At 59.8% G+C, this 24,400-nt stretch overlaps 3 protein-coding genes across 6 annotated transcripts; 2 read left to right on the top strand and 1 right to left on the bottom strand.

Moving 5' to 3' along the window:
• Positions 1-290: 290 nt before the first annotated feature.
• On the top strand, positions 291-13,253 carry VPS9D1 (VPS9 domain containing 1). Of its 3 annotated transcripts, none has more exons than XM_077310414.1 (15): positions 291-515; positions 1,604-1,679; positions 2,384-2,479; positions 3,108-3,267; positions 3,388-3,499; positions 3,734-3,796; positions 4,289-4,341; positions 4,457-4,544; positions 5,350-5,435; positions 6,123-6,622; positions 7,417-7,546; positions 8,509-8,717; positions 9,585-9,669; positions 10,543-10,647; positions 12,040-13,253. In XM_077310414.1, exons 1-15 carry the CDS (start codon positions 435-437, stop codon positions 12,131-12,133), a joined length of 1,938 nt encoding a protein of 645 aa, XP_077166529.1. In that variant the 5' UTR covers positions 291-434; the 3' UTR covers positions 12,134-13,253. The 3 variants fall into 3 exon arrangements, with proteins under 3 accessions (XP_077166529.1, XP_077166530.1, XP_077166528.1); XM_077310413.1 differs by lacking the exon at positions 291-515 and adding an exon at positions 634-863; XM_077310415.1 differs by lacking the exons at positions 291-515; positions 2,384-2,479 and adding an exon at positions 630-863.
• A 989-nt stretch (positions 13,254-14,242) lies between these two features.
• Positions 14,243-18,948, top strand: SPATA2L (spermatogenesis associated 2 like). 2 transcript variants are annotated; one of them, XM_077310954.1, is made up of 3 exons: positions 14,243-14,379; positions 15,342-15,651; positions 15,769-18,948. In XM_077310954.1, the coding sequence occupies exons 2-3, from the start codon at positions 15,343-15,345 to the stop codon at positions 16,798-16,800; spliced, it is 1,341 nt and encodes a 446-aa protein (XP_077167069.1). In that variant the 5' UTR covers positions 14,243-14,379; position 15,342; the 3' UTR covers positions 16,801-18,948. The 2 variants fall into 2 exon arrangements, with proteins under 2 accessions (XP_077167069.1, XP_077167070.1); XM_077310955.1 differs by lacking the exon at positions 14,243-14,379 and adding an exon at positions 14,487-15,057.
• CDK10 (cyclin dependent kinase 10) lies at positions 18,854-23,892 on the bottom strand. The gene is made up of 13 exons (XM_077310956.1): positions 23,739-23,892; positions 23,252-23,324; positions 23,009-23,080; positions 22,827-22,929; positions 22,544-22,625; positions 22,089-22,156; positions 21,947-21,999; positions 21,795-21,864; positions 20,718-20,777; positions 20,427-20,550; positions 20,110-20,249; positions 19,745-19,797; positions 18,854-19,651 (listed from the first exon to the last, which is right to left on the bottom strand). The coding sequence occupies exons 1-13, from the start codon at positions 23,868-23,870 to the stop codon at positions 19,551-19,553; spliced, it is 1,131 nt and encodes a 376-aa protein (XP_077167071.1). The 5' UTR covers positions 23,871-23,892; the 3' UTR covers positions 18,854-19,550.
• Between the last annotated feature and the right edge of the window lie 508 nt (positions 23,893-24,400).

Below are 24,400 nucleotides of genomic sequence, written 5' to 3'. Positions count from 1 at the left end.
GCCCGCGCCGGGGCGGCACGCTTGCCAAGCGGTGCCCGGCAGCCTCCGCGCTTCCTGCGGCCGACCCCCGTGGCTGGGCGCGCCCGACAGGCTCGTAGCGGGGAGGCGAGGGGGCCCCGGGGGCCGCTGTGCCCTGGCCCCCGCTAAGGCGCCGGGGAACGGCGGGGCGCAAGAAGACAGCGCCCGCGTCCCTCCTGCCTCGTCGCACCGCGGCCGGCCAGTTCCCCCGCCCGGGGTCCCGGAAGGGACTGGCGCCCGCGGGAAGGGGAGCACCGCCCGGGAGTCCCCGCCTGTCAGCCCTCTGCCCGCGCGCCCCCCTCCCGGCCCTGCCCACCCCGGCGGCGCCTAGGGCTTTCGGGCGTGCTCGCAGGGGCGCGCGCGGGGTCAGGTGCTGCATGTTCACGCACAGCCCGGCTCCGGCTGAAAGCTGACGAATGAGGTCCCGGGGCGCCCGTTTCCTGCGGACGCCGCGGAAGAGGCCCCGCTTAGTCGGCCCCCAGCAAGCGCGCGCAGAGGTAGGCTGCCTCTGAACGGGGAGGCTCGAAGCCGAAGCAAAAAGAGCGCGCGGGTTCCGCCAATCCCCGCTCCCGCTCGTGTGGGCCGCTGGCCAATGACGACGCGGCCCGGAGCTGGCCTGGCAAGAGTCCCGCCCCCTCCGGCGTCGCCGCCCGCGCTCCGTCGCTCCCGCCTGTCCGGCCGCCCGTCGCTGGTCCCAGCCCGGGCGGCCGCGGGGAGGGGCGGGAGGTTCCGGCCCAGTCATGGCCGCCGCGGCTGCCGCGGGCGGGGAGGCGGCGAAACCGCTGCAGGGCGCCATGAAGCTGGCCAAGGGCGCGCTGGAGCTGGACGCCGGAGACCGGCCGCGGGTGAGGAGCGGAGGGGGCGCTGCCCGGGGGCGGCGGAGTGGGCGGAGGCTGCGGGGGGCCGGGGTCCTCGGCAGAGTGGGGGGGGGGGGGCTCTCCTCGCTCGCCCCCTGTCCGGCACGGACGGACAGACGGACGGACCCCCCCCGGGAGGGCGGCGCGGAAGGGACCCTGCGCAACCCCCCCCCACACACACACACCCTCTTTCCGCCCCCGCCCTTTCCAAACGGCTCGCCCCCCGGAGCAACCGGCAGCCCCCCGGCAGGGCCAGGCTGCGGGGCGGGGTCTCCACTGCGCGCCCCCTCCCCCCCCCTCCCCGGCCGGCCTCCCTCTCCGCGCTCTGGGGCTGTGCGAGGGCCAGCGAGGCGGCGCGACGGTTTAGTGTGCGGGACTAACGCTTGGGAGACCCGGGCCCACATCCCCACTGGAGCCATGGAAGCTGCCTGGAGACCCTGGGCCGCTCTCACGAGCCTACCTCGCATGACTGTTGTGGGGATAATAGGGAGGCGAGGAGGACAGGAGAGAGTCCCTTGGGAGAGACAAGTGGTGAATGCAGGCATGAATAAATGAATTCCGGGGGCCCGGGCAAGTATCCTGTAATCTCAGAGGTGTCCCTACACAGAGGTGTCCTTGGTGCCACCGTGCAGGGTGCTGCTGGGCGCCCTGAAGGTCATGCGGTGCTGGTCCAGCCAACAAGCTGTTGAGCAGCACTGAAGCCTCCTGTCTCTCCCTCCGGTTGATAGGAGGCCTATGTGGAGTACCTGAAGAGCATCCACTTCATTTCCCAGGCTTTGCTGGAAGAGGCGGCCGCTGCAAAAGGTACGGGGTGGGGGGGCAGTCTCCTAGCCAAGAGCGCTCTGGTGCCACCAAGTCTCCATGGCCAGAAGGATGGCCTCTGATGCCACAGCAGGCAGGCAGGCAGGCAGGCATGTCTCATGAGGCCTTGGACTGGCTCTGAATAGCTGGGCCCTGACAAAGTCTTCTGCACGGAGGGACAATGTTATTAGGAAAAAACACCCAGTCAACCCCCCCCCCCATGTGCCCATTTCAGCCCTGTCCAGTTGCAGCTGCGGGGTTGGCAGTGCTGCATCCTGCGGGAGCGTGCTTCAGCAAGCCGGCTTGTGTGGCTCCCTCGCGCAAGAATTGTTCTGCAGCAGAGGCAGCTCTGGCCAGGACCTCTGGGAGTTGCTCCGGGCCTTTGGTGCTTGTGGGGATCCTGAGCAGATCTGCTGAGGGGGAACACATCCACTTCCTGCTCTCTTCTAGTGGCCTCCCCTTGCAGTGGGGAAGAATCCATGTTTTGCAAGCGGGGGTTTCCGGTTTTTGGAGAATGGACCCTGGGAAGCACCTTGGCGTTGGGAGCTGGAGGCCCCAAAATGCTTTGTTAAGGGGGCAACCCAGCCTATGCATCTGGCAGAGAACCGTGAGGCCGGCCTGGGGCGTTCCATTCCTGCCTCGTTTGGGGCGGGGTGTTGCTTCCGCTTACAAACAGACCAGCGTACATCACCTTCCCTCCCACGCAGCCGATGGAAGTGACGTGGTGATGCCCGACACGGCCAAGATGCTGAAAGTGGCGGAGCAGTGCCTGGAGAGAGCCAAGAGCAGCATTGCCAAACTGGGTGAGGGCAGAAGGGGCACACGTGTCCTGAGGCGCCTTGAAGACAAAGGTGCTTGTGGTGGCGAGAAGCATGTGCCAGCCGAGACTGAGCATGACTTGCTTGCCTCGCACCCGGTGGGTCCCCTCCGTGTGGACAGAATGTGGCCGTTTCCTTACTCAGTGTCCCTCTGCGCCTCGGGGGAAGGCTGGATCTTTGCCGGGCAGCCGGGGGGGGGGGGTCGGGAGTGAAGACTGGGCCTTGAGTCACAGGCAGCAGCAGTCTGTCGGCGGAGGGCTCTCCGTTAGAAAGGGGACTCTGGGCTCACTGCAGCTGAGGCGCAGTTTTTCCCAGAAGCCTCTCTGGCCATCGTGCCCTGAAGAGAGCTGTCCAGGGCTAGGGGCAGTTGTGGCTCTGGTCAGTCTCTAGCCAGAAGGGCTCTGGGTGGGATGGACTAGATGGCTCCTTGGTCCTCTCCTTCGTGACCTTCTCCTTCCCGATGCATGCCTGCTGAGCTCAGCTTCTGACCAGCCCCGGGCAGGTCCCTTTCCAGCTTGCCTGTCCCCACGCCCCACCAAGCCCAAGCAGGGGCAGGGCAACCACCGGGCACCACTGGCTATTCAGGGCGTTTTCTTTTTCTCTCTGGTTCCAGGAAGAGGGAAGGCAAAACTGTCCGCGGAGAGGAGCCCGGGCCCTGCTCCCGTCTGCCGGCACCGCAGGGTGTTCTCGGACGAAGGGGGGAAACTCTGCCCTTTCCTGCCCCCTGAGATGTTCCAGAAGCTGCAGGCGACCGAAGTGCAGAATATGAAGAAGTGAGCAAAGCCCTGCTGGAGTGGAGGGGGGGGGTCTAATGGTGATCTGCACTGGGAAGGGTGTCCCTTGGGTGTCCCAGGGAAGCTCTGCCCCTTCAAGACCTTTTTGTGCCCCTGCAGGGAGCTCACCCCCTTGGAGGAGGCGTCGCTACAGAACCAGAAGCTGAAGGCCGCCTACGAGGCCCGGCTGGCGCGGCTGAATCCCAGCCAGGCCGTGCAAAAGACCTCTCTGGCAAGTGTGCGGGAGGGGGGGGGCAGCGTTGGGGTCGGGCTCCTCCAGGATTTGAGGTTTGCTCAGTGCCCGCGTTGAGAGATGCAGAGATGGGGAAGGGGGTGTTTGCAGGGGGAGGCAAAGCTCCCAGCTGGCTTGTGCCTCTTGACCCAGCCCTGGGACGGTGTAGGGGGGCAGACTTAATTCTCCCCTGTCCAGTGAGTCTATGCCTCGGGCTTCCTCTCTGCCCCACAGACCCTTTCCTTGCAGCGCCAGATGATGGAGAACTTGGTGATTGCCGGAGCCCGGGAGGAGACCGTATCCTTTCCTATGCTGTAGGGGGCCCTGGGAAGGCAGACCGAGCCATTGCTAGAGGTCTTCTACAGCCAAACGGTCTCTGCCTGCTGCCCAGGAAAGTCCAAGATCTGCCTTCGGCAAAGCAGGCCAGTGCTGGGAGAAGCTGCTGGGGGGGGGGATTTGTCTCTCAGCCTCCGAACTGAGGCCAGTCTGGTGTCTGCCAGGAGATACTGAGGAAGGGGGCCCTCCAGCAGAGCCTGTGGCCTGCTGAGACTCAGGCTCTGGAAGCCTCTATTCTTCCCTTTTGGGCCCACGAAGCTTGGCTCAGTAGGACTTCGATGCAAGAACTGTTCATCTGCTCAGCAGCCCCCTGGGGAGCTTATCTGGGTGGGCCAGCAGGCGTGTCTCCCTGGCTGCCAGCCCGCAATGCCCACAGGTAGGGTGTTGGGGTGCTTAGCGGGGAGGGCAGGGGCAGGGGCTTCCCCTCGGAACCTTAACTGCCATCTGCCCCAGCTCCAGAGGAAGATGGAGGAGCGCCGGCTGAGGCTGCAGGAAGCCGCCAACAGGCAAGTTGGTGGGGTGGGGCTGGGCTGGGCTGGGCTGGCCTCCTCTGCAGGCCTTTCCCCCCACAGCCCGCCTCTCCCTTGACCCTGGGCTCTGTGCGTGTGCTTGCTCCCTCAGGAGGTTCTCCAGCAATGCTGTGCTGACCCCAGAAGAGCAGGAGCAGCGGGCCATCTATGCCGCCATCCTGGAGTACGAGCAGGACCACGTATGTGCAGGGCGAACCCAATACAGGCTGTGCGGAGAGGCCTGTTCAGTGGCGGCAGCGCCCCCGAGTCACGAGAGCCAGCTTGGCGTAGTAGTTAAAAGTGGCGTCCAAATCTGGCGAGCTGGGTTGGATTCCCCGCTCCTCTTCCATGTAGCCAGCTGGGCCAAGAAGGGCATGGACCTGGGGTCACTCTGGGTGGGCTGATTGTTCTGAATTTCCTGTATTCTATAGGGGGTTGGATGGACTAGATGACCCTGGAAGGCCCTTCCAACTCTATGATTCTATGATCCGTTTTTTGATGGGCAAGGATGGGATGGGGGTGCCACACAGAGAGGACTGGCCTTGGTGGGCCCATGCTGAGACTCCCTCAGAATGGGAGAAATAAACGGAGTTATGGACTCATGCTGCCTCCCCCTGCCCTGCAGCCCTGGGGAAACTGCCTTCCACTGAGTCTGACCGAGCCCAACAGGCAGAGGAAGTCCTTCCTTGACATTCTCTTGGAGCCTGAGATTTTCAGTGGTGCTGTGGACCAAACTGGGGAGCTGGCCCTCTACCGTGGGCCCTTCTAGCCTGAAACGCTTGCCTTCCAGCCTCCCCCAGGTGACCCAAGTTGGGAGGAGAGCCAGCTGCTTCCTGCAATGCAGGCCTGCTGTTTTTGTGGCCCCCCTCCCCGGGAGGTTTTTGGCATCCCCCAAATGCTGAAGGAAGTCTCTCTGAGAGCATTCTGGCTGGGGGGCAGCCTTAGGTTGCCCCCGGGTCTGAGCAGAGTGTATGTGGGGTGTGCTTTCTGCTTTTCCATGCACAGGAGTGGCCAAGGCTTTGGAAGGTCCAACTGAAGAAGAACCCCTGTGATTTGTCCCTGGTGCCAAAACTTATCACCCATCTTCTCAGGTAGGGGCGAGTGAGGGACTCACCTGCAGCCTCTCAGCTGTTCCTTTGGCAGTTTTGCTGTCCTTGGCCTGATGGAGTTGTGGCAAAGCTGTGTGGGGCTGGGCTGGGAGTGGGGCCTGGAAGGCAGCTGGGTGGAGGTTGGCTTTCAGCAGCACCATCCTGGCGCTCTGTTGCTCAGGGAGGCTTGGGCATACTCTGCTCTTGGCAGCTACCTGGCAGTTGGGAGACTCCCAGCTTCGATGACACCCGTGCTGAGCAGCTGTTCAAAACTTTCTAAGGCTTTAAAGAAACTATGATGGCTTTTCAGATCTAGATTTAAAGCATGGAACTCATGAGATCTAGGATCTATTTCCCCCCCCCCACACACACACACACACACATTTCTCAAAATGCACTTGACAGATTTAAGTGGTTGAGCATCTCAGGTTCGAATCCTCATTCTGCCGTGGAAACTTGCTGGGTGACCTTGGACCGATCATACACTCTCAGCCTTACCTACCTTGCAGGATTGTTGTGAGGATAAGATGGAGGTGATCCGCTTTGGGCCCCCATTGGGGGAAAATATGGGGTGTAAATGAACCAAATTTAAAAAGTGCAGCACTCTTTCCCTCCTGGAGTGGTCATTCCTTGCAAGAGAGAGAGAGAGCTTTATATAGCTTCTGATGCCAGGTGTGCCCCTCTCTTCAGCTTTGCCGATCACCCCATCTGCCAGCTGCTGAAGAAACTGCAGTGCTCCGTCTACAACCGTATCTACCCGCTGGTGAGCCGGAGCGTGGCAGACCGGAGAGTTCCAGGGAAAGTCACCCGCGGGCTGTCCCTCTCCTCCTCGCTGGACGCCGAGGCATTCCTGGGGCCGGCCCCCGAGGGCCCGAGGCTGCGGTCTTCCCAGAGCCTGCACTCCATGTTCTCCGTCCAGGAGAACAACAAGCTGAACCTCCGGCACAGCCTCTCCAGCACCCCCCTCATCGAGGACCAGAGCCTGAGCCAGCCCCACCCGCTGGGGCACAGCCTCCCCCGCGAAGAGCCGGCCTCCCCCCTGGCCGACCGGGAGAGCTCCTTCGAAGACCTGGAGCAGTTCTTGGCCACTCCGGAGGTGTGGCCATCAGGCTCCCAGGCCCCAGCAAGGCGAAAGATGTGTCCCCACGAGCAGCTGAAGGCCGTGGTGAAGGATATCCACAATGCTATCGGTGAGTGTTGAATTCGGCAGGGGGGGCCTGGTGGGGAGGCAGAGGGGCAAAGGTGGGCAGGGGCATGGCTGGCATGGAGAGTAGAGAAAGCTATTACAGGTACAAGTGCTGACATTCAAGGTTCTGGTCAAGATGCCCCCCTGCCCCGCCCATGTTTTAGGACCCTTTTAAGATATGGTCCTCAACCTGCTTCAGGCCCCTTTGGGGGTTTGGTGCTGCCACAAGGGGTTGCCTCCGGAAGCAGGGCCTGCCACAGAACAGCCTTTCGTTGTACAATTTGTAAAAAGCTGCATGACCAATCAAAAGCCTTCCTGGGCAAAAGCCCCACTTTCTAAAAACACTTGATGGGTGCCAAACAAGGTCTCGGTAGGAGCTGTGGTACCGCCATGCCTTAAGCACCTCTCCCTTGAGCATCCTTGCGCAAACTGGCCCTTCTGGCTAGGCCTTCCCCAAGCACCTGAGTCCTGTGGCTGCTGCCTCCTCCTCTCTGGCCCGTCCAGGTCAGCACTCGAATGTGCCAGGACAGCGCTGTCTTCTGAATGCCTGCCCATGGGCCACCCAGGGACTGCTGTAGGTGACCAGACCCGGGGCTCTGTTGCTCCTTTCCTCCCACCTCTGCAGAGTCTTCTTGCTTCAATGCCTTCTGTTTGCCAGGTTCCCAGTGGGCTTGGGGGCTCCTCCAAAACACCTGCTGGGGTCTGGGCCAGGCCATCTTCACCTGGGCCCATGGCTTGCGCTGGCTGGGTCTGGGACCTCTCTACAGCCCACTCTGCCTAACTCCCGTATCTCCCCAGATAGACTGCTCTCCCTGACTTTGCTGGCTTTTGATGGCCTCAACACGGCCACCTCCAAGGACCAGTGCGTGGCCCGCCTCGAAGAAGCCTTCTTTGCCCCACTGTGGACCCCGCTCCTGGCCGTGTACAGGTAAGAGGGGGCCTGCGAAGGGCCTTCTGGCAGGGATGCTTGCCTGGCTGAGCAGCCGATGTTTCCACCGCATCTTGCATGGAGGGGGGGGTGTTGGAGTCGGATATATAATTTTTTATTAATAATTTCATTGCAACGAAAAGAAGGCAGAAATAGAGCAGTATGATAGAAAAGAATGAAAAGAATAAAATTACAAAGAACAGACGTATTGAAATAATTACAGTTGATTTTGATTCCAGTCTTCTATGTCTCTGTTGCCTTCCAGCAGAAGCAGACATCACTTATTAATTCCAATTTATCTTTTATAACTAAATAATTTTATGCATCTTAAGTATCATCCTTCCTCCCTAAAAGTCATCAGATTATTTTGCAATTATGTTGCAGTCAATAATAAAGGAAGCTGCTGACTTTTCTCTGGGCAACGAAGTGAGTCTGGACATTTCAGCAAGTTTTCTCATTTCCATCCAGAGTAGGAATCCTGGCAGATTTCCAGTTCTGAGCATACAATATTTGCACTGCTGTTGTCATATATAAAAAATAAAGCTCTGTGTTTCTTTTCTAGTTTTCTGTCAATCAAACCTAACAAGAATGCTTCTGGTTTCATTTGAAAGATAATGTTTAAAATCTTTTGTATACATGCACGTATTTGTGCCCAAAATTTCTTTGCTTTAGATCAGAGCAAGTCTGCCACATATGATAAAACCGACCTGGTAAATGCTCACTTTCCTAACATTTATTTGGAAAGTGTGCTGAGCCGGTTTTCTGGGAGGGTGGCATAGAAATGTATGTATGTATGTATGTATGTATGTATGTATGTATGTATGTATGTATGTATGTATGTATGTATGTATGTATGTATGTAATGACGTGCCCAAAATGCTTCTGGGCTGGCGTCATGCTTTCCTTGGCATTGTCCTCTCCTGAGCCTGAGGAGTCTGTTCTTCTTCCCTTGGCCTGTTTAGGAATGTCTACAAAACCCGGGAGGGGGCCCTCGCCAAGAGCATGGAGCTCTACAGGAACACCACCCCCTCCGAAATGGGCATCTCGGCCAAGCTCCTGCCCCAGGGCAGTCTGCCCCGTGGCATCGGCTCCTACCCTTACTGTGCAGCTGTGCAGGAGCTGATGCTGATTCCCCTGGGCACCTGTCCTCAGAAAAAACTGGACTGCATAGGTGAGGGCATCCCTCTGTGCGGGGAGGGGGGCTGCAGAGGCCTCAGAAGGGTTTGCAAATGGCTGTCTGCAAATATTGACCCAGAACCACCAGTGTGTTGGGGGGGTGGGGCGGATTTCTCTGCAGCACCTTCGGTTCTGAGTCAGTGGGAAGGTCCGGCTCCCCAGACTCCTGGAGTCTAAGGACAGGGAGGGGAGTGGCTGTGGGTCAGTGGAGGAGCCTCGCTTGGCAGGAGCTCTCAGGTTCAGTCCTCTCGGTTAAAGACCATGGGAGCGGGAAAGATCTCTCCTGCCTGAGACCCTCAAGAGCCACTGCCCTTCCTCTGAGTAGGCTCCCGAGAACCTCTTGTGTTTCCCTCCCCCCACCTGGCCTCCTCAAGAAGGGAAGCAAACGTGGGAGGAAGGAGCCCCATGAGGCCCGTGGGTGGAGAATCTGAGCACGGATCGGTGCTTGAACTTTTCCATCCGGCACAAGGGACTGGGTGTCCACCAGTGGCCACCCTGAGCCCGCAGCGCCTGCAGTCCCCTGGTCTTCCTGGCTGTCAGAGCCCACGATGCAGGTGCTCCCTGCAGGGTCAGGCTTCTCTCTAGGCTTCAGCTGCAGGATGAAAGTTTGTGCAAGTCCCTCCTGGGCTGGTTGGGTCCAGCGGCTGCCTAGCAAGCGCAGGCCTTGGCCCGCCTCCCCTTTCTCTGGCCTCTGTTAGTAGGTTGCCCACCAGCTGTCTGCGTTCAACTGTGGACTCAGCAGTTCTGCTACAGATTTGGCCCTGTGTTGTGGGGGCCAGACGTTGTCCCTGGGAGCAAAGCCGTGCATCCATCTTGCCAAGTCTCTCCCACCCCTCACGCCTTGTTCTTTCCTGCTTGGCAGTGAGGACCTTGCGCGTCATCTGTGAATGTGCAGAAGAGTACTGGGGTGGCCGAGAGGGCAAGCCCCAGCCGGCAGCCGCCGCCATGTGAGTACTGCAACCCCCGTGGCAGAAACAGTCGGAGGGGGGCGATGTTTGTTGCTTTTTGAAGCAGGCATCCTTTCCAGCAGAAGCAGCAAGCTGTGCTGTAACTACACTTTCCGCCCACTAAGCATGCAGCCGGCAAGGCACTTGGCCTTGAAAGGAGGACGCCCTGTGGCGCTGGGTCCTGGTGTGGGTGCTGGTTGCCAGGGCTGAAAGCCAGCCTTCCCCTTCTGGGCTTGGGCTCTGCCCCAGAGATGGTCCCAGAAGCAGCAGGAGCGGGAGCAGAGCCCCTCCAGGCAAAGCAGCACTCGAGCAGGGAGAGCGGGGCACGAGGCCTGTCAAAGGAAGCAAGGCATGAGGAGCCAGGTGGCCTGCAGGCCTGGGCAGAGGGCAAAGGTGAGGCAGGCAGTGAACTAGAGGAGGGGCCCCTCTGAGAAGCCCAGGTCCATGCTGGGGAGGGGGGAGTCTGTTGCCTTCCAGGGCTCAGAGGCTCCTTGGCCTCCTGGCAGTTGGGAAAACAGGTCATGGGGCTCTTGGCTAGAGAGGCGGGCAGCTGAAGTGGGGCTTGGCCATGGAACTTGGGAGCAGGGTGCGGGGAGTCCCTCTCCTCCTTGGGCTCTGCTTTCCAGGTCTCTTTTTCTCACCCTCTCCACGCAGGCAAGTCCTTGTGCTCTTCCGTTGTGCTGCCAGTTTGGGACAGCAGCTTCTGCTTCCTCTGGCTGGAGCCCCTGTCTGGCCCATGAGGATGCCCCTGTGCAGCATCAACCTTTGCTCCCATCCCTTTGTTGGGGCAGGAGGAACTGGGGGCCTGAGGCCAGAGCCCAGCTGGCGGTTTGGGCTGGCAGGTCTGAGCCAACGTTTCCCTTCTGCCCTCAGCGGAGCTGATGACCTCCTTCCCATCTTGTCTTATGTGGTGCTGAAGAGCAACCTGCCCCAGCTGGTGTCAGAGTGTGCTGCGCTGGAGGAGTTCATCCATGAAGGGTAGGCATCGGGCAGGGGGAGGCTGTCAGCAGCCTTTGGGCAGTTTCCCCCGCAAGGACAGAGGCTGCCCTTCTGAAAACCAGGAGGATTCATTTGAAGCCTTCCCCAAAAAGGCAAAATCAAGTAGTTTATTCAGAAGAGTGCAGATGGCCTCACAAGGCTTCTGTGTTGCTGAAGACAAACACCAAAGCAGTTACAGAGGCAAATTCTCCCCCCCCCCCTTTCTGTACACAATTCAGTTTTGCACAAAACAGCTCTTGTCCTCAAAAGGTAGTACAATTTACAGCTGACACCTTCAGGGGGAGGAAACAGCCGCCCGTTAGGCAGCCAGAGGGCCCAGCACATGGGAACAGAAGGGTAGGGGACGGACAAGGCGACTTTAGGACAGGTTCCCACAGGGAGTTCTGGGACTTTGGTCAAGCAACTCATGGCAGGGGCCCAGGGCCCACCCGGCACTGGCAGTCCTAGGCCGCAGGGCAGGGGAAAGTGTTTCTGTTTGGGGCCCTGGAGCAGTTTGCAGTGGTGCCGTGAGCAGTTTTTGCAGGGCATCCCCTTTCTGTCTTTTCTGGGCTCGGGGTGGGGGAAGCTTGAGGTAGAGGCACCAAACTTGCATTGTGGCTGCAGGAGCCTCTCTTCAAAAGAACCCCCCAATTGCATAATGATTGGACGGGGGGGGGGGGTCCAGTTCTAGGGGCACCCAATGAGGGTGTGCCCCTCCCACCCCGGTTATTTCCTATGGTGAGAACTGACCAGAGAATTTGGCTGTTTCTCATCATAGGAAGCAATGTACACAGATGGGGCACCCTCTTTGGGTCCCCCTAGAACTGGGCCCCCAATGCTTTTGCAAGGGGGGTTATTTTGAGGAGAGGCTCTCCCACCGATGCTGACAGTCTGATGCCTCTTCCTCACCCACCCACCCAAACCCGGGAAAGAGAAAAAGGGGAACTTACCCCACCTTCTCTTTCCCTTTAAACGGCCACTTGCTCAAACTGCCAAGTTGCTCTGAATTGCCATTTGGCCATTTGAGCAAAGTTGATTCAACCACTTAAATGTACTGGGAAATGGCGATTTGGACCAGATGTGGCCATTTCATTCCCAAAACACGGCTGACAGGTACTTTTTGGCTGCCTGGAATGGAATTGCACTGCCTTAATCACCTGCAACATTGCCTGGGTATCCCTCCGGCAAGTCCCACCCATCCCCCACCAGTTGCAGGACGGATCTGGCAATCCCTGGTGGGTCCTGCTGTTCTACAGAACTCAGGAGAGCAGCTATGGATGTTGCCAGGCTTCCTGGCGGCTGCCAAAAGAAACTGTCTGAGTGAGGGGGGAAGCAGAAGCCACCCCCACTTCTCTGCAGCACTGACGGGGGTCTCTCTCATTCCCTTGGCAGGTACCTGATTGGCGAGGAGGGCTACTGCTTGACTTCTCTCCAGAGCGCCCTCTCCTACGTGGAGTCCCTGCGCAGGCCTGCCCTCGGCCAGTAGCCCAGCCCCTGCTTCCTCTCTCTTCATCCACCGAGCCCCCAGGGAGGGAGGGGCAAGGGCTGCTGGCGGCCCTGCTTGTGGGAAATCAGCCACCAAGCCTCAGCTACTGAAGCCCCCCCTCGCCCTGTGCACTATTGCCCCTTCCTGGTGGGGGGGGGTTAGCCCTCCCTTGGCTTCAAGAGCTGCTTAACCGAGTCAGGAACTGCTGCTGATCCGTTGCTTTTGCTGTTCCTTCCGCACCCATGAGGGAGGGGGACGGAATGCCACTTTGCCCTCCCCCTTGACGTAACTCAGGGGAGTCTGCGGTGTTCAGCGTGTCCCTGAAGCCTCCATGCTTCACATGCTCCCCACGCATGGTCTGCTTCCCCCATTCCCTCTCTCCTCCATGCAGGAAAAATAATCAAGGGCTTTGGGGCTGCGGGTAGGCAGCCAGCCCCGGCCCCCCTCTTGTCCCCTGTGGAGTCGTTGACACTGGGAGTTGTCTGTGGGGACCCTAGAGCTGGATGGGAGATGGTGGCCCCAAAGGCAACACTTTTATTTATTATTTATTTGCCCTGTAGGTTGCCCCACATTTTCTTCCTCATGGGGACCAAGCCCTCTGTGAGGTAGTCTAGGCAGAGTTTGGGACTGCCCAAGTGGCCCCGGCAGCGAGGGGCGCTGAACTAGGGGGCTGCGGATCTGCATCTGAGACCACTATTGCTCCAACGCGTTGGCTCTCCGGACTGTGTGGGTGTGAGAGCGCAAACGTGCAGCCGGGACACGAGGGAGGAGGAGCTGTTCCTTCTCTGCCTTCCCTGCAATGCTGGGCAGGCCATGGCTGCTGCTTTGGAAACAGTGACTGAGGATGGTGGGAGAATCTGCTGAAAGCGAAGACAAGGACCTTGTCCACACGGAAGGCACTGCTGTTGAGCCAAATGGCACCTGGACTCCCCGGCCTGGCTGGGCCCCCGCGGGGGAAGGAACGGGGCTGGGGGGGCCGGACTTGGCGGAGCTGGGAAGCGCAGAAGGGCCTGAGCTGGCTGGCCTCCAGCGCTGTGGGGATTCCCTGAGCTCCCTCCCTGACCCCTGCGCAGCTTCAGCCGTGAGACCGTTCCGCAATAAAGATACTGTCTGCAGCCTGCTCTGGAAGCCGCCCTGTTGGAATGTGGGGCTGGGAGGGGAAGGGCTTTTCCGCCAGCTGTCCCCGTTTCCCCTTTGGGGGTTTAGCTTCAGGAGGCTGATCCTCCCAAGGAATTCCTTTGGGAGAGATGGCTGGGGGGGGGGGGGTCACTCTGTGTGCTCCACGGAGCATTCTTGACAGGCCCCCTCCCCCAGGGCCCTCTGTGGGGGAACCTTTGCAGCTGGCAGGGCCTCCTTTGCTCCACGTGCTGGACCGCTCCACTACCCAGCCTGGCCTGAGAGAAGGGTCCCCTCAAGAATGCTTATTGGATTCATGCCGCCTTTCTCCCCCAGGTGTGCCGCCTCCAAACAGCATCCCTGTGAGGTTCCGGCTAGGCTGAGTGGGTGCAACTGGCCCAAAGAACCTGCCTCCTGCGCCTGCAGCATCCCCCACAGAAACCATTGGCTCCCCAGGGTGGGGGGAGGGGGGCCTCGCATTCTTCCCCTCCCGGGGAGGAGGGCGGGGGTTGCGGAGCAGCACTTCCCTGCTCCCGTGCCCAGGTGGGCGTGGGGAAAGCAAGGGGCATCTCTGGGCATGTGGGGAGGGTCCGGCCCCGCTCACCGGTGATCGGGGGGGGGGCAGGGGGCGGCGGCCGCTGCGGGGGAAGGAAGCCTCCCAGGAGGTGCCGAGAAGCGGCGCGCCCAAGGCCTGCGGGCGAGGCTGGGGATTCTGCAGCCTGGAGCTTCTCCGGCGCAAGAACCAGCCCTGCACGGGGACGCCCGCCCTGCAGGGCAGAATGTGGTGCCCGGAGCCCCCCCCCCCGGGGCCAGGCTGTTGCTGGGGAAGGGGGGCAGAATCAATGCCCGCGGGGGCGGGGGCGGGGGGGCCTCCCCAGCAGGGACCCCTCCGGCGGCCCAGCCGACGCTCGAGGTGGGGTCCGCCACCGGCAATGGGCGCATGCTCCGCCAGGCACTTCCGGCTGCGGCGCGTGACGCGAGCGCTGCGGGGCGGGGCCCGGACGAGCCGGAAGTGACGCACAGGACCGCGGGAGGAGAGGCGCGCGGCGGGCGGGCGGCTGGTCGGGTTCGGGCTCCGGCGAGGCGCCCCCGGAAGGCGAGTGTGACGTCGCGGCCAGTCACGTGCCCAGGTGCGTCCCTGCCGCCCCCCTCCCTCCCTCACTCCCTCCCTCCCTGGGGGCCAGGAGTGCTCGGCTGGGGGGGGGGCTGGGCGAGGGAGACACGCGGCCAGCCGGGGGGGAGGGGGAGGGGTCCTACGCCCGATCCACCCCCCCCCGCCCTGCGCGTGCCGATGGAGGCCCCGCTCCTCCCTCCCTCCGTCCCTCGCGTGCAGCCCGCGGAGGGAGGGGCCCCTGCAGGCGGGGGGCAATGGGGCATCCTCCGGGGAGCCCAGCGGGAGGGCAGCTGCGAGGATGAGCGCAGGCTCGGCGAGGGCGGCGGTGGGGAAACCGAATGGCCTCCAGCCTTGGACTCCTGGGGCTGAAAGGGAGCCGGTGCCAGGCGTTGCGGCCAAGCAGAGGCCCTCGTGCATGAACCGCCGCACTCCCTGGCCGCACCTTCTCCCACGGACTCCTGGCCAGGACTAAGGACAGCAGGCACTGAACAAAAGGCTCCTTTGGAGGGGGCCCAACAGGGCATTCTCAGTGGCAGCCCCACAGTCAGAGGACAGCCTCCTCGGGGAGGTGCCCCTGCCCCCCACCCACTGCAGGGCAGCTGAAGATGGTTTTATTTTATTTAAGATTGTATTTTGTTACGTTTACTAGTGGTCGTGAATTGTTCTTTTAAACGTCGCTTCTTCCGGAAGAAAGGTGACAGATATGTTTTTGATTAAAAACCTCAGTGTGCAGAGTTGAGCATAACGCGCAGAAAGTGGCAACAGGGCTGCAAGTTGATCAGCTCTGTTTGTTTCTGGGTTGTAGTATAGGTTTGAGGACTGAATTTGGATTGACTATGCTGTGCTCCAGTGTGTAAAGGGCATCCGGACCCCTAACATATCTGGGTCCAGCAGCACCCCCCAGGTGTGCTGGGAAGGGCCTGCCCCTGAGGTTTTTAGTGGGAAGGGTCTCAGGGCTTGGCCTTTGTTCTGCTGCAGGATGAATCCCAGTGCTGTACTGCAGGAAGAATACCGCCGCTGTTTGGAGAGGGACTTCCGCAGAGGCCACACAGGCGTGTGTTCCGACTCCGCCCTGAGACAGATGCTGTGGCGCCAGCTGCTGGAGGATCCAGAGCTGCACTGTGCCTTGCAAGGGGAAGACACCTTTGCCATGATCGAGGGGGCCCTGCGGGGACAGCTGGACCTGAGTGTGGCCCTCCAGAATCTCTGCAGAGCTTTTGAAGTGTTGGAACTGGCAGCTGTCAATCTTTACTTCTTCCCCTGGCGGAAAGAATTCAGCACCATCAAAGTGAGCATGGCGGGGGAGTTGGGGGTTGGAAGGCAGGGGAACATAAGAGCAGGCTGTTCCTCCGTCCTGTGTCACTCGGGGGAGGGCCAGGAGACTGACAGGTGCCTCTCTTTGCAGACCTTCTCAGGCGTCTATGTGCACGTCCTCCAAGGCGTGCTCTCTGAGGCCGACATCGCCAGGAGTTTCCACCGGATGGGCTACGCCAAGAGAGACAACCTCCACCTGGTGATATCTCAGCTGCCCCCAGGGGCCAGCCTCCTCCGCGTTGCTTGCAGCTTCTTTGCTGCCCAGGTGGAGTGTGAGATCCTGGGCAAAATCGCGGCTGAGGTGGAGGCGTGTGGCATCTCCTCCGAAGAGCTCCTGCAGGCCCGAAGGGAGGCCCGGGGCAGCCTGGAGAGCTGTGTGGCCAAACTGCAGAGCCTGGCTCACTGGCCCAGGGGCAGAGACCTCTGTACGGAGCCAGCCGACGGGATTGACCTCTACAGGGAGAGCTCCGATGGACTGAGCCCCTATGGCGAGACACCCACACCCAGGCTCCCGCCTCAGCCTATCCCCTACGAGCGCAGCAGCAGCCCCAGGCTGAGGAGCAAAGACTGGCCTGTGAGGAGGAGCCCCCAGGGCCTCTCCGAGGGCCGGAGCAAGCTGTGGGGGACCAGTCAGGAGCAACCCTGTGGGAATGGGCTCATGGCCCCTGAGGGCCCTGATCTGGAGACCTCCTTCTCTTTTATCTCCTTGAGGCGGGAGCTCAGCAGATCGAGCGACACAGACAACTCTGCACAGCCGGGAAGCCGGTTCTTGTCCCCCAGCCCCCACTACAGCTGCCCCAGTCCTCAGCCCCACGGTGGCAGCAGCCCATCTTCTCCTTCTGCGAGGCAGCCAAGGAGTCCCCAGCTGAGTCCTGTGGGCCTTCGGCGAGCTCAGGGACTGGGCTCAGGTACGGCGGGACCAGAGCTCCCCCGTTACCATCTGCATTCGTGCCTGCTCCCTGGCGTGCTCCCTGTGTCCTGCTGCGGCAGCTGCCGGTTACTCCATGGCAGTGGCTGCGAAATGGCCCAGCACTGCCGCAGCGCCCACCATGTCGAAGAGCTGCAGAGCGAGAAGCAGCAACGCCTCTGGCTGCAGCGGACAGAGGTGGACAAGCTGTTGTAGGAGGCAGGGGCAGCCTAGCGGGTGATCCGGGCACCTGCTGGGACTGGACTGGCACAGCTGCTCCTCAGGGGCTTGGATGCCCAGTTGGGCCCGCCTGGGGTCGCACCCACTAAACTCGCTTTGCATCCTTCCTTTCTACTTGGCTCTCTTTTCCCTTCCCCCTGAGAGATCTTCTCTCAGCTCTGCTTGAAAATGTGTGGAAGGAGAAGGGTGGGATTTCTTTCTCTCTTTCTGTGCCAAAATCTGGTGCTTCACACTAAGAACCCAGCTGGGGCAGCTGTCCAAATAGCAGTTGGGGAGGGGGTTGCTTGCCAAAGTCCATCTTTTGTACTTTGGGGAGGGGAACGTTTTGCAAGAGTCTTGTGGGCATCCGACCCAGCCCAGCACTCCTGCAGCACCAGGGTGGGGTGGGGGACAGGTCGTTTCTGGCAGCTTGGTTTACATGCATGGTTGAGGATGCCACGAGATTATTGGGGAGCCAATGGACACTTTCCTAAATCTGGGGGGGGGGGTGCGACTGTTCTTTATGCTGGTTCTGGTCTGACAGGAGGCCCTCAGCCCGTTATTTTGAAAGGACAGAGCACTTTGGCTCCTTGTATGACAAGGTACACTATATAGAAACCTGCAGATGCTCTACCTGTCCCCCCCCCCCTTGGGGGGCTCAGGGGAAATTTCAGCAATTACTGCTGTAACTGGACAGGAAAACCACATGGGCACAGAATTGATTTGCTGCATTCGCCATTTCCAAGGAAGTTCTGATTCCGCCAGATCATAGCAGAAGGCGCATCGCAGCTTTCCGCAAGAAGCACAAGACGCTGGCACCAGCTCTCCTGTCATGCTGCTGCTCTAATCTGCCAGCTGTCTGGGAACAACCCCTATTTCCTGTTGCCTAGAAAATTGTGAGGAGGCAGGCAGAGATGGTTTCAAGGGGGTGGCTTCTCTCTGCTTGAATTGGTTGCTAAGATACAGGGCAGGTGGGCAACATGGGGCGAGGGGGCTGCTCCAGCTAGAAGGCTGGAAGCCTTAAGCCCAGCCGCCCCCTACCCAGACAGGGCCTTCTGCAGATGTAAAGCTCCATATCCCATCCTCTGTAGGTGGGAGGGAGACGCTGAGGGATGCTATTTCTTCAGCTATTTATAGGACTGACTCCTTGGTAGGCAAAATCTTGAAGGGAACAGCAGAAATATTGCCTGTGATTCTGTTGCCTTTCCCGCCCAATCACTGGGGGCTGCAGAGAGAGCTGTCAGGTGGCCCCACCTTCTCCAGGGCACGAGCACTGCAGTGTGTGTGCGTGGGGGGGGGGGGGAGTCAGGTTCCCAGTCAGTACTCAGTAGCGTTCAGAGGGGTCCACTGGGCAGAGCACCATAAAAAACTCTGCTTCTACAACTGTGGGGCCCTCCTTGTCTCAGTGCAGGGGGGCCGTTCTCTGTTTTGTCCTGCCACAGCTCTGCCCCTCCAAAAGGGAAGGGGAAATTATTAGTTGTGGGGCAGGCCTCTTGCTGGCCAGCCTTCATTTTCTGTGCCAGGTCTCTTTGCTGTTTTTGGTCAGCACTTGTGTCTGGGTGCTGTGATCCCACTGGAGCCAGAAAGAACACTCATTGGAGGTGGGGGAGGAAACTTGGGTATGGGGCAGAACTTAACCTCAGCCATTTGCTGCATTGTTTCTAGCCCTTAGTTCTGCAAAGAGCTGCTGAAAATGCTGTGCAGGCAGCATCTGGTGAAACCAATAAAGCTGCTACAGGAGGAGTGCTGCTGTGGAAGGAGGCTGAGGGGTAAGCAGGCTTTGGTGGTTGGGGACTGGGAAACGCAGGTGAGGCAAGAAGTGAAAGTTAACATGAACTTGTTGAGCCCCTATAGTAAGGTTCAACTTGTCAGGCAGCTCCCCAGAGGTTGTGTGCCTTTAAGAGGGCGATCCAGGGGGATTATAGGCCATTCTTCCTGGTGGAAGTTCTGGGCAAAAGTGGTAGAGCGTGAAACAAGCCTACCAGAAGAGTCAGCGTGGCTTCTGTGAAGGGACGGCCTTCTCCCCTGCACTCTATTTGTGGAGACGGTGGATAAGAGAGGCATTTATTTGGGCTTCCAGAAATCGATTCATGGAAGCCCCTCACCAAAGGCCCATTAATAAATTTAGTGGTCATGGAATAACAATATGAGTTCTGTCATCAATTAATAGCTTGTTACAACAGGAAGCAGAACTGAGGAGAATGTAAATGCAAGGAGAAACACATAGCCTGTCACTCCCCCCCCCCCCCCCGGAATTTCAGCAGGACTGGGCCCTTTGAAAGTTCTGGTGATGGGGGGGTGGGGGTGGGCAGCACAAGGGACAGTTCTGTGGAAACCAAAACATTGAAGCACTCCAGGCAGCTGGGTGAATGAGATGCCTACTAAAAGAAGGAAGCCCTTGCCGCCCTTAAGTAGATGGTGGTGGGGTTTGAGCCAGTGGAAACCGAAAGGGAAATGAGATTTGAGGCTGCAGCGGAAGGCCTGATGGGAACAAGCCCAAGTCCACGGTTCAGTGCCCAGGCAAGCAGTGAGGGGCTGGCTGGTGCCATCAGTGTCCACAAGGGCGGGCCGCCTGGCAGGCGGTCATCCAGCAAGGTCATCCTTCTGTCTGTTCCCAGGAACTCTGAGCCATCAAGAGGCCCGCAAGAGAAGGGAAGGGCTCTCTGTATCTCCAGGCTCCTCTTCCCATGACGGGCTCTGGCTCTTTCAGAGGCAAATCCTGCCCCAACAGGAACCATCAGGAAGGCTCAGGGCCGGCTGCGTTTGCCTGGGCACTCAGCGGCCACACTCGGGGCAGCCCGCTTGTTGCGATGGTGTGGGAAAGTTGGCATGAGCTCCGGCTCGCAGGCTGGAAAGAGGAAGACGACCCGGTTAGGTTGTGCTGGGGAGGGGGGAGCTCAGGTGATGAAAGGCCCCCCACTCCCACCCTAGGCGGACTTACGCAGAGGCTTCTCTTTGAAGTAGGAGCTCTCCAGGCAGTCGCCGGCTGTGGCTCTGGGGAGAAAAGATACGGGAAGCAGGGCAGGGTTAACTCTGCACAGGCCAAGAAAGTTCTCCCTTGGTTGCCCAGGAAGCCAGTTGCTTCAGTAGCTGACCCTTTTTCTGTTCTGAAGCAGCACAGCCGAGGTGGTGCCCAGGGACGCCTTTCAGACCAGCAGCCTGTTATTCCAGGTACAAGATATGTGTCCCCAAAGGCCTTGGATCAAGCGTTGCAGGTGGGATGCCCTCCCTGGTCTCTCCTCTTCTGGAGCACCACTTGAGACTGCCTGGCGGCAGGAGACTCCTCAGCACCTCTTGCCTAATTACCTTTTCTTGGGATCGTACATGAAGAGGAAATTGAGGAGGCGGAGGCCAGCTTCTGACAGCCACGGGAACTTGTGCTTCAGGTTGTTGTAAGGCTGCTTGCGCAGGGTATACTGGCTCACCAGCGGGAGCTTGGAGAAGCCCTGGGGATACAAGAGAGTTATCTACAGCAGAGGGCCAGGGACCTCCTGCAGCGTGCCTGGATTTTGCCTGGGCTGCGGGTAGGCAGCTATGCTTTCAGGCAGGGGCACAGGCCAGGAGGCCCTGGGAGACCCACAAGCAATTCCACACAAGCAGGGCCAGGGCAGGACAGCACTCACTGGCCAGATGGTCTCGTTCGGCGTGCCCAGGAGCTGCACAATCATGTCTATCTGCTGGATCTCGGAGCTCCCGGGCAGCAGGGGCTTGTGGGCCAGCAGTTCGGCCACGATGCAGCCCACCGCCCTACAAGGAGCACAGGCTGTTGGCGCACAAGCTGTTGGGCTTGCCCTGAGGCCCTCACAGAGCTCCAAAGGCAGGCCCAGAACGCACTTTTTGGATTCCTTTCTCTCTCCCTGCCCCCACCCAGCACAACCCTGGTCCCCGGAGCAGGACACGTTCTCTGCCCTCACCACATATCTATGGCTGTGGTCTGTGTGGTTGTTCCCAGCAATAATTCTGGGGCTCGGTACCTGCAGGAGGGAAGCAAGAGTTTGTCAGAGACCACAAGGGCTGGATCAGCACAATGGTCTGTCTCATACAGCCGCCAGCCAGCTCCTCTGGAGGGCCAACATCAGGAAAAGAAATGGAGGCCTTTCCCTGATGTGGTCTCCTGGCAGAGGTTGACTGCCTTTGAAAGTGGAGGTTCCCTTTAGCCGCCATGGCTAATAGCCACTGATGGACCTCTTCCTCCAGGGATCTGCAAAATCACATTCAAACTATTTGTGGTTGCGACTTGCACTGGGAGTGAAGTCCCCCACAATTTAATCAACGAGTAAAATGGGGGGGGGGGGCTGTTCTCTTTTCTGAACTTATATTGCTCATGAAGTTTATTGAGTCTGCCCTCTGCCTCAAGACCTAACATTGGGAGAACACAATTACCTTTGTCTGCCTCACTCATAATTTTAGAAACCTCTATCATAGCACCCCCCCCCCCCCCGCAACTGAACAGCCCCTTGTGGTCTAGGGCAGGGGTAGTCAACCTGTGGTCCTCCAGATGTCCAAGGATTACAATTCCCATGAGCCCCTGCCAGCACATGCTGGCAGGGGCTCATGGGAATTGTAGTCCATGAACATCTGGTGGACCACAGGTTGACTGCCCCTGGTCTCGGGGGTAAAGCACGCCTGTTGTGGGCCTGGAGCCTAGCAGCCAAGGGGCACTTCCAGGACTTGCAGCTAGGAACAAGGGATGGTCAGTATTCAATTAGCTGCTTCAAATCCCAGGGTTCCATATCAAGCATTGATCCTGCCTGTCCTCCAAAGAAGCACTGATATTTCATTAATAAGCCACCCGCCTTTCCCCCATCTGGTGTAGTGCAGATTTCTTAAATGAGGACATTCCTCTGACCCGACAGCTGAGGAAAGAGTGGCAATATCTTCATTTGGGGCTTGTGCATCTAACTCCACAAGAGAAAAGCAAAGCCCTTCTGCCTCGTCTGCTACAGAGTGACCAGGCAGGAGACCTGGGTGAGGCAGCAGCCGCTACTTACCAGAGGGTGACAACTTTGGGAGTCATCGGCTTCAGGGGCACCCGGTAAGCACGAGCCAGGCCAAAATCCGCTGCAATACGGGGACACGGGTGAGTCAAGGATCAGCAGCTTTCCAAACCAGCTTTGGGGGGAGAGGGCAGGCAGACACTCACCTGTCTTCACGCATCCTTTATCGGTCATGAGCAAATTGGACACTTTCAGGTCCCTGGGAGAAGAGAGCAAGGCCCAGGTGAGGAGGGGCCAGCCTGTGAGCAGCCCACAGCTACACATCTGCCTCCTCTGCCTGTCCCTCACCTGTGGATGATGAAGTTGTCGTGCAGGTACTGGAGGCCCTTGAGGACCTGGAGGATGATGCACTTCACCTGCAAAAAATGGGGGAGGCATTAATGGGGCACTGTGAAGGGGGGAGCTCTCCAGAATGTCCCATCCTGCTCTGGCCTGCATCACGTTCCCACTGTGGCCCAACCTCCAGCACTAAAATGGCTATTCCTGACTGGTCCCATCTGCAGAAGCACAGTGAGCTAAAACCATCCAGAATCAAGTCTCACAGTCAGCTCCTTCCTTGTCGGCCATTGTGCCACGAGCGCTGAGACCTGTGGACTTGCACACAAACATGCTCACTTCCCTCTGCAGACACCTGACTTCAAGCAGAAAGCCCACATTCAGCAGAGCCCCTCGGGAGGTGTCCGGAGATTAGGCCAATCTCTCCCAAAGGCAGAAAAGGCTGCTGCCGCCCTGCCTGTCTTCACCTGGGCTTCAGAGAAGGGAACCTGCATGTTCTCCAGGAGGCTGGCCAGGTCCTGCTCGCAGTAGCCCATCACCAGGAAGATGCTGTAGGAGAACAGAAGGCACTTAGGGCTAGTGGATGGCGAAGGTGGCCAGAGCGCTGTTGACAGCGACACCCAGCAAGGCACGCCAGGCTCTCTCCTCTGCCTGCACCCACAGCCTCCTGCCCTCTGCTCTCTCCCTCCAACCAGCATCAAGAGGACATGGCCGGCCAGCATGGTCGGTGGAGAGAAAGCAGCCCAGTACCTCTCAAGGTGAGTCCCCACGACCACCTCCTTCAGCTCCACTATATTGGGGTGTTGGAGCTTCAGCAGCAGGGTGATCTCCCGTAGGCTGCTGATGGGGATTCCTGCAGGGGATGAGGGGGTTAGAGGCAGCAGCCTGGGTCCCCTCCGCTCCCCTCCCCACATGCTTCCCTTCACACTCACCATCCTTCTCTTTGTCCATCCGTACTTTCTTCAGTGCCACAATCTCATCTGTCAGGGTGTCCCGAGCACGGTCTGAAATGGCAGGGCAATCTCAGGATCCGCCTTTGGGGCGATCCCCCCGCCCGCCCGCCCGCCCCCCTCTCCCTGCAGTTCGCTGCTCTGCTGCCTGCTCGGCCCGTGGCCAGGTCTGCATCCAAAGTGAACGGAAGCTCCTTCTGCATGGCTGGCGGGAAGCGCACTCACACACGATGCCGTAGGTCCCTTCCCCGATCCGGTTCAGCTTCTCGAACTCCTTGACGCTCCGGCACCGGCCCAGCTGCAGGGAGAGGCGCGTCACACACCCGCTCGGCCGGGCCGGGACCCTCCGCACGCGCCGCGGCAGCAGCAGCAGGGCTCGCCCACCGGCCGCGGCCAGCGCGCCTGCGCGGAGGGGCATCCCGGCCCGGGAGTCCCGGGGGGGGGCGCGTCATTATTAGGGGCACGCCGGAGCACTGCGCACGCGCACCCGGGGCAGGCGTGACACCCGGGGGACCTGCACGGCCAGCGGCTTAACCGGGGCTGGGGCTACGGTCGGCCGCCCTTCCCGGGGCTGCTCGCACGTGGTCTGCGGGAGGCCCCCCCGCCCGGCTCCCTTCAAGCTCGCGGGGCCCAGCCGGCGCCCTCCTGCCGCAGGGGCGCATGCGTGCGGGGCGGCGGGAGAGGCTGCTGGGAGTTGTAGTTCCCCTCTCACCCTGTGCTCCGGAGGCACCGTGAAGAAGCCGCCGCGGAGACGCTTCAGGCGCAGAGTCTCCGGCTCGGGGTCCGCCGAGGCCGCCTCCGCCATGACGCTCTCCGAAGACGCCCGCTTGTCGCCACCGCGCATGCTCGCAGACTTCCGCGCAGGCGCCGTAGGGCCCAGCTCCCCGCCGGACAGCCCCTAGCGACGGTTGCCAAGCGCGGCCTCTGCGCCTCACAGAATCCTAGAGTGGGAAGGGCCACACGGGCCGTCTAGTCCCGCCCCCTGCCCAACGCAGCATCAGCCCAGAGCATCCTTCCCCGTCCCTGCAGCGAGACCGCTGATTTCCCCTCCTCTTTCCAAAGGGGGCCCGAAACGTAGGGGAGGCTGCACAAGCCAGTTTGCTTATTCACCTTTCTCTCCAACGGAGACCCAAAAGCAGTTTATATTGTTCTCCATTTTATACTGTTCTCCATTTTAAGTTAACAACAGCCCTGTAAGGTAGGGTTGGCTGAACGTGCGACTAGTCCAAGGTCATCCAGTGACCTTCCGGGGCAGACGAGGGATGTGAACTTGGGTCTCCCAGATCCTAGTCTGACGCGCTAACACCTGTACCCCGCTGGCAGTGCCCACCTTGGGGGAAGGCACCCTTGCTGTCCAAGGTGTGGGAGCAGATG

This window comes from Paroedura picta, chromosome 14 (genome assembly GCF_049243985.1).
Source record: "Paroedura picta isolate Pp20150507F chromosome 14, Ppicta_v3.0, whole genome shotgun sequence".
NCBI classification, from domain to species: Eukaryota; Metazoa; Chordata; class Lepidosauria; order Squamata; family Gekkonidae; genus Paroedura; species Paroedura picta.
Note: the sequence above shows the minus strand (reverse complement) of the source record. Positions and strands in the feature narration are given on the sequence as shown.